Source organism: Ovis aries, chromosome 3, assembly GCF_016772045.2.
Source record: "Ovis aries strain OAR_USU_Benz2616 breed Rambouillet chromosome 3, ARS-UI_Ramb_v3.0, whole genome shotgun sequence".
In the NCBI taxonomy this organism is placed as follows: Eukaryota; Metazoa; Chordata; class Mammalia; order Artiodactyla; family Bovidae; genus Ovis; species Ovis aries.
The window spans coordinates 118,425,676-118,442,360 of record NC_056056.1 but is presented as its reverse complement, the minus strand read 5'-3'; the positions used below and the strand labels follow the sequence as shown (position 1 = coordinate 118,442,360).

At 37.8% G+C, this 16,685-nt stretch overlaps 1 protein-coding gene across 13 annotated transcripts in view; it reads right to left on the bottom strand.

Annotated features, from left to right (window-relative positions):
• METTL25 (methyltransferase like 25) overlaps positions 1-16,685 on the bottom strand; it is a 255,197-nt gene that overhangs the window by 211,474 nt on the left and 27,038 nt on the right. For all 13 annotated transcript variants that reach the window (XR_009599880.1, XR_009599881.1, XM_060412501.1 and 10 more), the window contains exons 4-5: positions 6,178-6,771; positions 2,992-3,139 (exon numbers count right to left, since the gene is read on the bottom strand). Coding sequence is in view for 11 of the 13 variants with exons in the window: in XM_060412501.1 (XP_060268484.1) it covers positions 2,992-3,139; positions 6,178-6,771 (742 nt within the window). In the remaining 2 variants the exon portion in view is untranslated. The remainder of the gene's footprint in view (positions 1-2,991; positions 3,140-6,177; positions 6,772-16,685) is intronic.

The window sequence follows — 16,685 nt, the reverse complement described above, 5'->3', positions numbered from 1 at the left end:
GAATTAATGCTTTTGAACTGTGGTGTTGGAGAAGACTCTTGAGAGTCACTTGGACTGCAAGGAGATCTAACCAATCCATTCTGAAGGAGATCAGCCCTGGGATTTCTTTGGAAGGAATGATGCTAAAGCTGAAACTCCAGTACTTTGGCCACCTCATGCGAAGAGTTGACTCATTGGAAAAGTCTGATGCTGGGAGGGATTGCGGGCAGGAGGAGAAGGGGATGACAGAGGATGAGATGGCTGGATGGCATCACTGATTCGATAGACCTGAGTTTGAGTGAACTCCAGGAGTTGGTGATGGACAGGGAGGAATCCCTGTCATGCTGGGATTCATGAGGTCGCAAAGAGTCAGACACGACTGAGTGACTGAACTGAACTGATGTTTGTTTATACTTTACTGAAACACATTATAAATAAATGTAACTAAGAATATTAAATTACTATTTGCCTAGAGAAGACTGACACAAAATGGACTGACAAAGGAGCAGCTAGTGAGCAACTAGTCAATCTTTTCAATTGCTTCCTACCCTGGCAAGTAGTTTCTGCCAACCCCTTTAAGAGTAAAATGGAAGAACCAGACAAAGGAAGTAAATTGCACCAATAACATTTCCTGGCTGTCATGAAATAAGGATAGCCACTTAAATCTGAATTTCTTTACATATTTAACAAGTTAGAGAACAAATAAAATTACTCATAAACCACTTATACTAGATATATAGATTTAAATGTACATTAAGAAATAAACATCTCAAATCAGTGGAACCAGCTCTGGGAATCATTCCAGAGGGAGAGTCAGATGTGGAAAAAATGTGTGTGACAGGGAACAGAGTACCGTGCCAAGAGACAGGACCCCACTGTATGAAGAACAGAGATAAAGGCTGAGACCTGATGATACACAGCAAGCGCTGCAAGGGTACCACAGGCCCAGAGATGGCAGTCTTAAGATGGACCACCTACAGAGAGGGAAGCCCTTTGGAAGGGGAAGGCATTTTGGTGGTGGGTGGTGGTGGAGGGTGAGGTGGAGTGGGATGATGTTAAAGTGAAAGAAGGAAGCAGGGAGCTGAAATTAAAGATCTTACACTATAAGACAGTATTTCTGAACTGAAAGACACAGCAAGTGGCTCCATCTACTCCCAACTGGGCCAACTGTTAAAAAAATCCCTATTTCATTGTACCTGTAGAATAGGAAGTGCTTGAACTAAGGAGAACTTCCCTACATAGAATTTTATGCTTGATGAGCCAGGAGAACACTTTCCATTTAATAATTTAAAAGCTGTAAAACTGTGATTGCCTTAAATGTTTTGTTTTGTTTTCTTCCTCATTTCTTTTAGGAAAGAGGTATACAAAGGGTTATATACTAATGTAAATATTTGGTTATACAGACTAAAAAAAAAAAAAAATTAGGTTTACTTCCCCGCCCTCCCCGGTTTTATCTTGAAAATTTGTGTACTCAGAGCAAAGTTGGAAATAATAATATGACAAATGTATTTTCCATTTAAATTAAACTATTGTTAACTTTTTGCCAATTTACTTTCTTTCTCTCACTCTGTGTATCTCTACATATTCACAATTTTACATCTGCATATCTTTTCTAAAAGATAGTTTTTAAAACACTGACATAAAAAAGTTCAAATTCCCCTCTTCTGCACAAAAACTTTTGCCAGTTTTAAGGACGACCTCTGTTTCACCCAGCCAAATTTCAGTATACAATAACAATTTTTACCTCTTGGACATGACTAAATTAAAAAATAATCAAAATTTCATACTCATCTGGGCTTTATAACTGAAAAAAAAAAAAAAAAAGAGCAAACAATGCCATCTACATTGATACAACTTCCTGACCTAAAAATTCTTGGCAAGGAACACTGGATATTGATAAATAACTCATTAAACTAATAGAAAGGACAACTGCTAATATTAATAAACTAAATAACCACCTAATGTGATACCATGTCTAATAGAGAGATATATAAAATGGGTCAAAAGGAGGAATTTCTGGATCTGCTCTAGAAGAAAGACTGCAGGTGCTTTCAGTCTTGTCTACACACTCTGTCCTTCACTCCTCAGGTAGCTTTTCAGCCCAAGGAGCAAATAGTTTGAATACTATTATTTTAAACCAACTGCAGGTCTCTGCCTTTTTGAAAGCATGGTGTTTTGACACTTCAAAATAGAGTAAGAAACTTTTTGTGAGGGAGAAATATCAGTATGCCTTACAAGATGGAGAAGAGTTTGGAAACGAAAGCAAATCTTGTCAACTCTATATTTATGACAAAATAATTTAGCTTCACTACATTAGTCAATGTGTATCTGACAAATATTTTTAAATAGAAGTTCTCTAAAAAATGTATCACACAAAATTTTCACATATTTGCAGTTTTTATGCTGCAATAACTGAGCTTAAGAATTGATGCTTTTGAACTGTGGTGTTGGAGAAGACTCTTGAAAGTCTCCTCGACTGCAAGGAGATCCAATCAGTCCATCCTAAAGGAGATCAGTCCCGGGTGTTCATTGGAAGGATTGATGTTAAGCTGAAACTCCAATACTTCGGCCACCTGATGCGAAAAGCTGACTCATTTGAAAAGACCCTAATGCTGGGAAATATTGAAGGCAGGAGGAGAAGGGGACGACAGAGGATGTGATGGCTGGATGGCATCACTGACTCGATGGACATGAGTCTGGGTAAACTCCGGGAGTTGGTGATGGACAGGGAGGCCTGGTGTGCTGCTGTTCACGGGGTTGCAAACAGTCAGACACGACTGAGCGACTGAACTGCAGACACTATGATAAAAAGAGAAACTATCACAAAATGCTCAAGTGACAATGCATCAAATTTCGTTTGATGTAACATTTTTAAAATTGTAAGAATGTCAGATCTTATTTCAAATGCTAATTCAAAATGACAATACTGTCAACAACAAAAAAGAGGGAGAGAGATAAAGCAGTGATTTTGCTTGAATAAAAAAAAATCATGAGACACAAAGAACTCTGTACCTTTATGTGGGTTTTCAAACTCTTCAGATAAGAGGTGATAGCAGCAACCCACACTGCAAATTCCTTTGACTTCAGACTTGGAAGTGAATATTCGCAGAGTATTTGGAGCAAGATCACCACAAGTATGTAGACCTACCATCAAACAATCCTTAAAAGACAAGAAGAAAAGAAATGCTGGAAATTAAAAGGAGGGGTAAAACACATTTCAGGTGAAGACTATATGTTTATCAGAATGCAGAGCTTTAAAAATGCAGAGCTGACTAGAAAGTATCGTATGTCCCATTTTCATAACATAATTATTTCCCTTATAGGTAAAATGATTGTGATCTTTTATCAAAACTGACATACTTCTGACTGAGTTGATTTTCTAATGCTTTTTGTTACTTGTCCATTTTACTTTTCTCTGGTCTCTTTCACAATTAATATTTGCTTAACAACTAGACAAAATAAAGGTTGACTTGACCAATCAAATGTAGGCAGTGTTATTAGGACAAACTTATGATTTGAGATACATTAATATCTTAACAGTCAATTTTTAAATTGCACTTCACCATTCAAAACTTATAAAACCTGCCATACAAAAGAAATTCAAAAGAAATTAAGCCTTGCTAAGTTGGCATTTCTACTCCAACATCAAAAAAGTTTACTTAATATGACAATATTAATTCCAAATAAAAAATGTTGCTCTTAGTTTTATAATGTGAATTACGTAAAATTCCTTTGGAACGTTTCTCCAAATTACTTAAAGCCTAATTTAAATGCATACAGAGTGGTTACACTGGCACGCACTCAAAAGAATTTCGATCAGTATGCTATTTAACTCTTCAGTTGCATAATTTCATCATCTGTAAAATGAAGCCAATAATAGTATCTCATCTCAATGGGCTGTTGCAAGACTTTAATAAGTTAATACTTGTAAGTGATTTAGTATAATCTCTGGCACATGATGACATTTAGTAAATGTTTTATATTCTTATCAATATCAGGTTATTATAAATATGATGCATATTATAAATATTTAAAATAAGACATTAAGTTGTGAATCAAATATATTATTATGACTATTTTAAGAACAAATACAACTACTTCATTTGAGTTATTTTACAAAAACTAATGCTTTAGTTCATATAATCTAGATATGTGTGTGATTGCTATAATCATGTCTGACTCATTGGGACTCATGGACCATAGCCCTCCAGACTCCTCTGTCCATGCGATTCTCCAGGCAAGAACACTGGAGTGGGTAGCCATTCCCTTCTCTAGGAGATCTTCCTGACCCAGAGATCGAACCCAGGTTTCTTGCATTGCAGGCAGGGCTGAAGTCTAACCTTTCTAAAGAAAAGAATTGTACCTGTACACTGCTTTGGCCAGATAAAATATTCAGTTGCTTCAATTGTTATTCTCTTCAAAGCACATTTTATGGAATGTTGTGCAATTATTTTGCTTTTCTCAGTGATTAGACAGCTTGGGTAGGTTCTACTTAGATGTATGTTATAAATAATAAGGAATTCAGAGAGAAAGGGTTTATTGCTAATTAAGGGTAGATCATAGAGGTACAAATCTCTCTTTTTAAGCTTAGCACTCCCTAAAGACAACACAATAACATTTAACCTCATTCTTTACTGTGTTCATTATACAGGATTGGTTAATAATATCAGCAGGTGGCAAACAAAAATCTGCAATTAGCACAGTATCCTAATAGCAAAATATTTAAGAACTGCATGTGTGTTGTGCGATGGGGAATGGAAAGGATAAGAGGTATTGGTCAGTTTTGGTTATTAAATTACTGTTTCACTAAGGACCTAAGAAACAATGTTTCAGCATATATTTTATCAGCAAATTATTATAAAAGATTGCATACAGTTTTGATCGTATACTTTTCAGATGACTCTTAAAAGCAAAAATAAATGGTAATAAGCACTAAAAGTATATATATTTTGAAGTCAAATTAAAGTAATTGGGGTTGTTTAAGCCCAACAGAAGGTTAAGCTGTAACTTAATTACTGATTTCATATATAGGAAAAACAATTAATGAGCATTAACCAGTTTTCTACAATTAGTGAAATACAAAAATACATGGGAAAGAGAAAAAATCCTCACTCTAAAATGACAAAGTACTAAAACACTGGTCAGCAACCAAACAAGGATTTAAATTTATAAAGAATTCTAGGATCTTTTGTTTATTCATTCTTTAGGGAAGACTTTTCAAAAACTGTAACAAGAGTAGAATATCATAACTTCAAAGGCTACCTTGATTTCTAAACAATGAGTTAGGCCAAATGATTTCTAGAAACTCCTCTAATACTGTTTTAACACACAATGCTGCATTTGTTTAAGATACATTGTCTCAAACATTATATGACTCAACATACTTGTAGTTTAAAAAAAGTTCAAAATTTTTTAAGAATTCAGAAGCTACTCTTGCTCAATAAAACTGGAATCCTGGTTACCAAATCTAACATTAAACATAATGTTGCCCATGTGCTCATGCTTAGTCATGTCAGACTCTGAGACCCCATGGACTGTAGCCCTCCAGGCTCCCCTGTTCATGGGGATACTCCAGGCAAGAATACTGGAGTGGGTTGCCATGCCCTCCTCTAGGGTTCTTCCTAACCCAGGGATCAAACCCATGTCTCCTGCATTGCAGGTGGATTCTTTACCATCTGAGCCACCAAAGAAGCCCAAGAATATTAGAGTGGGTAATCTATCCTTTCGCCAGGGAACTTTCCAACCCAGGAATTGAACCAGGTCTCCTGTGTTGCAAGCAGATTCTTTACCAGCTGAGATACCAGGGAAGCCCAATATTGCCCTAGATACATCTTTACTCCAAATGTAAATGAAGTGTAAGAATTTTCTTGGAGTGAAATTTGAAAAACCCATCAATTACATAATGAGAACTTATCTAACTAGCTTCTGTATTTGTACTTATGTTTAATTCAGGATTAAAAATGAGGGGAGGGCAAGGGCACCCCATTCTGGAAAACTATGACTGTCAGATTTGTATTCTTATCAGATTTCAGTATCTATGGAAATCATGAAAGCCTGAATATAATTTTATTTTCTTGGTCCTTTCAATTTAATGTAATCAAACAAGATATGCAGCTTAAGTAAGCTAATATTAAAATTTAATTCTATGTTTTAGGGCCTTTACATAAATCAAATTACAGAATTCAAAACTGAAATCACCTCCAGATCTTTAATAATATCATGTAGTTCTGAATCAGCAGTGATAATAGATGTTAAAGGTGAATATATATTTGATTCATTTGACTTCGAAGTAATTTTTCTTCTCTCTTTACTTGCTTCAGACATTTTTCTCTTAGGTATTTGGGATGAGGAATTAGGTTCTATGGCATTAACAGGCAAAAGTTCTCTAAGAGAAAAGGCATTTTCAAAACACAAATTTTCCTCTCGGTGTGAATAAACCTTTAGGTTTTCCATTTGTCTTCTGATGTCAGAAATCACAGAACCCGAAAACTCTGATAAAAAGTCCGAGGTTGATGGCTTTTCTTGATTTGCATTACTGTTGTTGCATATTCCCTCAATGTCTGCTTTACATTTAGTTTCATCTTGCACTTTCCTTTCTTTCGTTGTTTGTAATGCCAGTCCACTGACATCTGGCTTTGACCGCCTATGATAGACTTTCCAATGTTTCTTCAGTTTCCTGTTTCTCTCCTCAGCTCCACGAGTATTTGAGGAATCGATTCCATAAACTTTTAAGCCGTACTTTAAGGACAAAAAGGAGCTTAGGTAGCCTTTTCCAGAACCCAGGTCAATTATCTAAAGAAAATCAGAATGAATTAAAGGGATTTCAGTTAGACGATAATAGCAATCTCAATTTTTTTTAAGCAAATAAATAGATGGTTATAAAATTTATACAATGTGTTATGCTTTACTCTATTTTAATTTTTGACCCCATTAAAAACAAATAACTCATCATTTTTATTCACTATTTTAAGAGAAGTTCTAAGCAGCATAATAATGTCAAGAAAAAGATGTAAAAGATGAATATTGAAAATAAAATTGTCTTTCTTCACTAGAACATTTAGGTGTGACCTAAATCAAATCCCTTATGATTATTCAGTGGAAATGACAAATAGATTGAAGGAGTCAGACCTGGTAGACACAAGGTCTGAAGAACTATGGACAGATGTTCCTAATATTGTATTGACCAAAACCATCCTCAAGAAAAAGAAATGCAAGAAGGCAAAGTGGTTGTCTGGGAAGACTTTACAAATAGCTGAGAAGAGATGAGAAGTGAAAGGCAAGGGAGAAAAGGAAGGATATACCCAACTGAATGTACAGTTCCAGAGAACAGCAAGGAAAGAAAGCCTTCTTAAGTGAAAAATGCAAAGAATTAGAGGAAAACAACAGAATGGGAAAGACCAGAGATCTCTTAAAGAAAACTGGATATACAAGGCAACATTTCAAGAAAAGATGGGCACAATAAAGGACAGAAATGACAAAGACTTAACAGAAGCAGAAGAGAATAAGTAGATGTGGTGAGAATACAACAGAAACTATACAAAAAAAGGTCTAAATACCCAGATAACCATGATGGTGTGGTCACTCACCTAGAGCCAGACATCCTTGAGTGTGAATTCAAGTGGGCCTTAGGAAGCATTATTATGAACAAAACTAGTGGAGATGATGGAATTCCAGTTGAGCTATTTCAAATATGAAAAGATGATGCTGCTAAAGTGCTGTGCTCAATATGTCAGCAAATTTTGAAAACTCAGCAGTGGCCATAAGACTGGAAAGTTTGTTTTCATTCCAATCTTAAAGAAGGGCAATGTCAAAGAATGTTTAAACTACCATACAATTGCACTCATTTCACATGCTAGCAAGGTAATGATTAAAATCCTTCAAGCTAGGCTTCAATAGTATGTGAACTGAGAACTTCCAAATGTATAAGCTGGATTTAGAAAAGGCAGAGGAACCAGAAACCAAACATCCATCAGATCAGAGGAAAAGCAAGGGAGCTCCAGAATACAACTACTTCTGCTTCATTGACTACACTAAAGCCTTTGACTGTGTGGATCACAACAAACTGTGGAAAATTTTCAAAGAGACAGGAATACCAGATCACCTTACCTGGATCCTGAGAAACCTGTATGCAGGACAAGAAGCAACAGTTAGACCCTGATATCAAACAACGGACTGGTTCAAAACTGGGAAAGGAATACGTTACGACGGTATATTTTCACCCTGCATTTAACTTATTATGCAGAGTAAATCATGCAAAATGCCAGGGCGGGGGATGACTAACAAGCTGGAATCAAGATTGCCAGGAGAAATATCAACAATCTCAGATATGCCAATGATACCACTCTAATGGCAGATAGCAAAGAATAACTAAATTAGAGCCTCTTGATGAGTGTGAAAGAGGAGAATGAAAGAGCTGGCTTAAAACTCAACATTCAAAAAACTAAGATCATGGCAGCTGGTCCCATCACTTCATGGCAAATAGAGGGGGAACAATGGAAAAGCTACAGACTTTATCTTCTTGGGCTCCAAAATCACTGTGGACAGTGACTGCAACCATGAAATAAAAAATGCTTGCTCCTTGGAAGAAAAGTTACGACAAACCTAGAGAGTATATTATAAAGCAGAGATGAGGAGAAGGAGAAGATGGCGGAGCAATAGGATGGGGAGACCACTTTTTCCCTCACAAATTCATCAAAAGAACATTTCAACGCTGAGTAAACTTCACAAAACAACTCCTGAATGCTGGCAGAGGACATCAGGCACCCAGAAAAGCAGATTATTGTCTTCAAAAACAGGTAGGAAAAGTATAAAAGACTGAAGAAAGAGACAAAAGAGGTAGGGAGGGAGCTCCGTCCTGGGAAGGGAGTCTTAAAAAAGAGAGAAGTTTCCAAACACCAGGAAACACTCCCGCGGCCGAGTCTGTGGCGAGCCTTGAAAGCACAGAGGGCAACATAACAGGGAGGAAAAATAAATAAATAATTAAAAGCAACAGATTACGAGCCCAATGGTAACTCCCCCAGCGGAGAAGCAGCACAGGTGCCTGCATCTGCCACTAGCAAGTGGGGGCTGGGCAGGGAGGCGCAGGCTGCAGTGCTTTTCAAGAATCGGGCTGGAATGCCCCATCGTAACCAGAGCGAACGAACTTGGGCTAGCAAACCAGATTGTCGGATAGCTACCGCGTGAAAAGCTCTAACATAAGACACCACCAGGACCACACACAGAACAAAGGACGGAGCAGAATTAGCCTGCTGCAGACCAACCCCCTCCGGTGACTGGCAGCCAGAGACGGAAGGGCTGGAAGAGGGCAATCGCAGCCCCATAAAAACTTCCAAACTGCAAGCAAGCTTCTTTGCTAACTAAGACTTCTTGGGGTTCTGGACAGTCACCATCTGCCTAATAAGGGGCACGAGTTATACACCCAGAAAACTGAGCAGCAGGGTCGGGAAAGGCGATAAGTCGCAGCGACTGCGCTCGCAAAACTCCTGAGCTGCTGGGACCTGGGAAGGGCACAAAACACAGGCCCAACCGAGTCTGTGCCTCGGAGGACTACGTGAGTGCCTGAGCTTGAGTGGCTTAGACTGGGGAGGTGCATGCAGCCTCAGACGGTTCCTGGCGGAGCAATGTAGAGCCTGAGCGGTGTGCGCCATGAGCGTGGACAGGCCCAGCGGAGCTGAGACACTACAAACACATGCCAGTGTTATTTGTTTGCAGCATCCCTCCCTCCCCACAGCACGGCTGAACAAGTGAGCCTAAAAAAAAAAAACTGTCCACCACTATCCCCCTTGTGTCAGGGCGGAAAATAGACACTGAAGAGACCAGCAAACAGAAGAAGCTAAAACAGAGGGAACCGCCTTGGAAGTATAGATCTTAAGAAATATAAGTCAGACCAAGGAACTCTCCGAAAATGAACTGACCCCACACTGCTCACAACACCACCAGAGAAGTCCCAGATTTACCTTTACTATTTTTATGATCTTTCTTTTTTTGTTGTTTTTGTTTTTTCTTTTTTTTATTTTAACATTCTTTAATTTTTAAGTTCTTAAAGCAAATGCCATATATATTTTTTGTGTGGTTGTTGTTTTTTTAATAATTCACGTGACTTTGTTTTTTTTTTTTCTTTCTTCTTCTTCTTTTCTTTAATATTGCATTCTTGAAAATCCAACCTCTACTATAGATTTTTAATCTTTGCTTTTTGGTATTTGTTATCAATTTTGTACCTATAAAAATCCAATCTTCAGTACCCATTTTTACCTGAGAGTGAGATTACTGGCTTGACCGCTCTCTCCTCCTTTGAACTCTCCTTTGTCTCCACTAGGCTGCCTCTGTTCCCTCCTTCCCCCTTCTCTTCTCTACCCAACTCTGTGAATCTCTGCGTGTTCCAGATGGTGGAGAACACTTAGGGAACTGTTTACTGGCTGGATCTGTCTCTCTTCTTTTCATTTCCCTCTTTTACCCTCCTGGCCACCTCTGTCTCCTTCCTCCCTCTCCTCTTCTCTGTATAACTCCGTGAACATCTCTGAGCGGTCCAGACTGTGGAGCGCACATAAGGAAGTGATTACTGCCGAGCTTGCTCTCTCCTCTTCTGATCCTACCTCATCTCATTCCAGTCACCTCTAACTCCCCCTCCCTCTTCTCTTCTCCATGTAACTCAGTGAGCCTCTCTGGGTGTCCCTCAATGTGGAGAAACTTTTCATTTCTAACCTAGATGGTTTATCATTAGTGCTATACAGATGGAGAAGTCTTCAAGCTACTGGAAAATTAAAACTGAAAACAAGAAGCAGGAGACTTAAGTCCAAATCCTGAGAACATCAGAGAACTCCTGACTCCAGGGAACATTAAAAGATAGGAGCTCATCAAACGCCTCTATACCTACACTGAAACCAAGCACCACCCAAGGGCCAACAAGTTCCAGAGCAAGACATACCATGCAAATTCTCCAGCAACACAGGAACACACCCCTGAGCTTCAAAATACGGGCAGCTCAAATTACTCCAAAACCATTAAGATCTCATAACTCATTACTGGACATCACTGCACTCCAGAGAAAAGAAATCCAGCTCCACCCATCAGAACTCCGACACAAGCTTCCCTAACCAAGAAACCCTGACAAGGCACTGATACAACCCCATCCACAGTGAGGAAGCTCCATAATAAAGAGAACTCCACAAATTGCCAGAATACAGAAAGGCCACCACAAACACAGTATTATAACCAAGATGAAGAGACAGAGGAATACCCAGCAGGTAAAGGAACAGGAGAAATGCCCACCAAACCAAACAAAAGAGGAAGAGATAGGGAATCTACCTGAGAAAGAATTCCGAATAATGATAGTGAAAATGATCCAAAATCTTGAAATCAAAATGGAATCACAGATAAACAGTCTGGAGACAAGGATTGAGAAGATGCAAGAAAAGTTTAACAAGGACCTAGAAGAAATAAAAAAGAGTCAGTATATAATGAATAATGCAATAAATGAGATCAGAAACACTCTGGAGGCAACAAATAGTAGAATAACAGAGGCAGAAGATAGGATTAGTGAAATAGAAGATAGAATGGTAGAAATAAATGAATCAGAGAGGAAAAGAGAAAAACAAGTTAAAAGAAATGAGGACAATCTCAGAGACCTCCAGGATGGTATGAAACGCTCCAACATTCGAATTATAGGAGTCCCAGAAGAAGAAGACAAAAAGAAAGACCATGATAACATACTTGGGGAGATAGTAGTTGAAAACTTCCCTAAAATGGGGAAGGAAATAATCACCCAAGTCCAAGAAACCCAGAGAGTCCCAAACAGGATAAACCCAAGGCAAAACACCCTAAGACACATATTAATCAAATTAACAAAGATCAAACACAAAGAACAAATATTAAAAGCAGCAAGGGAAAAACAACAAATAACACACAAGGGGATTCCCATAAGGATAACAGCTGATCTTTCAATAGAAACTCTTCAAGCCAGGAGGGAATGGCAAGACATACTTAAAATGATGAAAGAAAATAACCTACAGCCCAGATTACTGTATCCAGCAAGGATCTCAGTCAAATATGAAGGAGAAATCAAAAGCTTTGTAGACAAGCAAAAGCTGAGAGAATTCAGCACCACCAAACCAGCTCTCCAACAATTGCTAAAGGATATTCTCTAGACAGGAAACACAAAAGGGTGTATAAACCCGAACCCAAAACAATAAAGTAAATGGCAATGGGATCATACTTACCAATAATTACCTTAAACGTAAATGGGTTGAATGCCCCAACCAAAAGACAAAGGCTGGCTGAAAGGATCCAAAAACAAGACCCCTATATATGTTGTCTACCAGAGACCCACCTCAAAACAAGGGACACAAACAGACAAAGTAAAGGGCTCGAAAAAGATATTCCATGCAAATAGAGACCAAAAGAAAGCAGGAGTACCTATACTCATTTATCAGATGAAATAGACTTTAACACAAAGACTGTGAAAAGAGACAAAGAAGGACACTACATATGATCAAATGATCAATCTAAGAAGAAGATATAACAATTATAAATATATATGCACCCAACATAGGAGCACCACAATATGTAAGACAAATGCTAACAAGTATGAAAGGGGAAATTAACAATAACACAATAATAGTGGGAGACTTTAGTACCCCACTCACACCTATGGACAGATCAACTAAACAGAAAATTAACAAAGAAATGCAAACTTTAAATGATACAACAGACCACTTAGACCTAATTGATATCTGTAGGACATTTAACCCTAAAACAACGAATTTCACCTTTTTCTCAAGTGCTCACAGAAACTTCTCCAGGATAGATCACATCCTGGGCCATAAATCTAGCCTTGATAAATTCAAAAAAAAAATGAAATCATTCCAAGCATCTTTTCTGACCATAATGCAGTAAGATTAGATCTCAATTACAAGAGAACAACTATTAAAAATTCCAACATATGGAGGCTGAACAACATGCTTCTGAATAACCAACAAATCACAGAAGAAATCAAAAAGAAATCAAAATATGCATAGAAATGAATGAAAATGAAAACACAAAAACCCAAAACCTGTGGGACACTATAAAAGCACTGCTAAGAGGAAAGTTCATAGCAATACAGGCATACCTCAAGAAACAAGAAAAAAGTCAAATAAATAACCTAACTCTACACCTAAGGCAACTAGAAAAGGAAGAAATGGAGAACCCCAGAGTTAGTAGAAGGAAAGAAATCCTGAAAATTAGGGCAGAAATAAATGCAAAAGAAACAAAAGAGACCATAGCAAAAATCAACAAAGCCAAAAGCTGGTTCTTTGAAAGGATAAATAAAATTGACAAACCATTAGTCAGACTCATCAAGAAACAAAGAGAGAAAAATAAAATCAATAAAATCAGAAATGAAAATGGAGAGATCACAACAGACAACACAGAAATACAAAGGATCATAAGAGACTACTATCAGCAATTATATGCCAATAAAATGGACAACGTGGAAGAAATGGACAAATTCTTAGAAAAGTACAACTTTCCAAAACTAAACCAGGAAGAAAAAGAAAATCTTAACAGACCCATCACAAGCACGGAAATCGAAACTGTAACTAGAAATCTTCCAGCAAACAAAAGCCCAGGTCTAGACGGCTTCACAGCTGAATTCTACCAAAAAGTTACAGAAGAGCTAACACCTATCCGACTCGAACTCTTCCAGAAAATTGCAGAGGAAGGTAAACTTCCAAACTCATTCTATGAGGCCACCATCACCCTAATACCAAAACCTGACAAAGGCCACAAGGAAAGAAAACTACAGGCCGATATCACTGATGAACATAGATGCAAAAATCCTTAACAAAATTCTAGCAATCAGAATCCAGCAACACATTAAATAGATCATACACCATGACCAAGTGGGCTTTATCCCAGGGATGCAAGGATTCTTCAATATCCGCAAATCAATCAATGTAATTCACCACATTAACAAATTGAAAAATAAAAGCCATATGGTTATCTCAACAGATGCAGAGAAAGCCTTTGACAAAATTCAACATCCATTTATGATAAAAACTCTCCAGAAAGCAGGAATAGAAGGAACATACCTCAACATAATAAAAGCTATCTATGACAAACCCACAGCAAACATTATCCTCAATGGTGAAAAATTGAAAGCATTTCCCCTAAAATCAGGAATAAGACAAGGGTTCCCATTTTCACTGCTACTGTTCAACATAGTTCTGGACGTTTTGGCCACAGCAATCAGAGCAGAAAAAGAAATAAAAGGAATCCAAATTGGAAAAGAAGAAGTAAAACTCTGCAGATGACATGATCCTCTAGAAAACCCTAAAGACTCCACCAGAAAATTACTAGAACTAATCAATGAATATAGTAAAGTTGCAGGATATAAAATCAATGCACAGAAATCCCTTGCATTCCTATACACTGATAATGAGAAAGCAGAAAAAGAAATTAACGAAACAATTCCATTCACCATTGCAATGAAAAGAATAAAATACTTGGGAATATATCTACCTAAAGAAACTAAAGACCTATATATGGAAAACTATAAAACACTGATGAAAGAAATCAAAGAGGACACTAATAGATGGAGAAATATACCATATTCATGAATCAGAAGAATCAATATAGTGAAAATGAGTATACTACCCAAAGCAATCTACAGATTCAATGTAATCCCTATCAAGCTACCAGCGGTATTTTTCACATAACTAGAACAAATAATTTCGCAATTTGTATGGAAACACAAAAAACCTTGAATAGCCAAGGCAATGTTGAGAAAGAAGAATGAAACTGGAGGAATCAACCTGCCTGACTTCAGGCTCTACTACAAAGCCACAGTCATCAGACAGTATGGTACTGGGACAAAGACAGAAATATAGATCAATGGAACAAAACAGAAAGCCCAGAGATAAATCCACACACCTATGGACACCTTATCTTCGACAAAGGAGGCAAGAATATACAATGGATTAAAGACAATCTCTTCAACAAGTGGTGCTGGGAAAACTGGTCAACCACTTGTAAAAGAATGAAACTAGAACACTTGCTAACACCATACACAAAAATAAACTCAAAATGGATTAAAGATCTAAATGTAAGACCAGAAACTATAAAACTCCTAGAGGAGAACATAGGCAAAACACTCCAACATAAACCACAGCAGGATTCTCTATGATCCACCTCCCAGAATACTGGAAATAAAAGCAAAAATAAACAAATGGGATCTAATTAAAATTAAAAGCTTCTGCACAACAAAGGAAAATATAAGCAAAGTGAAAAAACAGCCTTCAGAATGGGAGAAAATAATAGCAAATGAAGCAACTGACAAACAACTAATCTCAAAAATATACAAACAACTTGTGCAGCTCAAGTCCAGAAAAATAAACAACCCAATCAAAAAATGGGCCAAAGAACTAAATAGACATTTCTCCAAAGAAGACATACAGATGGCTAACAAACACATGAAAAGATGCTCAACATCACTCATTATTAGAGAAATGCAAATCAAGACCACAATGAGGTACCATTTCACACCAGTCAGAATGGCTGCGATCCAAAAGTCCACAAGTAATAAATGCTGGAGAGGGTGTGGAGAAAAGGGAACCCTCTTACACTCTTGGTGGGAATGCAAACTAGTACAACCACTATGGAGAACAGTGTGGAGATTCCTTAAAAAACTGGAAATAGAACTCCCTTATGACCCAGCAATCCCACTGCTGGGCATACACATCAAGGAAACCAGAACTGAAAGAGACACATGTACCCCAATGTTCATCACAGCACTGTTTATAATAGCCAGGACACGGAAGCAACCTAGATGTCCATCAGCAGATGAATACATAAGAAAGCTGTGGTACATATACACTATGGAGTATTACTCAGCCATTAAAAAGAATACATTTGAATCAGTTCTAATGAGGTGGATGAAACTGGAGCCTATTATACAGAGTGAAGTATAGAAAGAAAAACACCAATACACTATACTAACACATATATATGGAATTTAGAAAGATGGTAATGATAACCCTACATGCAAGACAGCGCAAGAGACACAGATGTAAAGAACAGACTTTTGGACTCTGTGGGAGAGGGAGAGGGTGGGATGATTTGGGAGAATGGCATTGAAACATGTATACTATCATGTAAGAAATAAATCGTTAGTCTAGGTTCGATACAGGATACAGGATGCTTGGGGCTGGTGCACTGGGATGACCCAGAGAGATGATATGGGGAGGGTGGTGGGAGGGGGGTTCAGGGTTGGGAACTCATGTACACCTGTGGTGGATTCATGTCAATGTATGGCAAAACCAATACAGTATTGTAAAGTAAAAAATAAAATTTAAATTAAAAAAAATAAATGCATTAAGCAAAAAAAAAAAAAAAGGCAGAGACATCACTTGGCCCACAACGATCTGTATAGTGAAAACTATGGTTTTTCCAGTAGTCATGTATGAATGTGAGAGATGGACCATAAAGAAGGCTGAGAGCTGAGGAATTAATGCTTTTGAACTGTGGTGCTAGAGAAGACTCTTGAGAGTCCCTCGGATAGCAAGAAGATCAAACCAGTCAATTCTAAAAGAAATCAACACTGAATATTCACTGGAAGGACTGATGCTGAAGCTGAAGTTCCAGTACTCTGACCACCTGATTCAAAGAGCTGACTCACTGGAAAAGACCCTGATGCTGGGGAAATCTGAGGCAGGAGGAGAAGGAAGCAACAG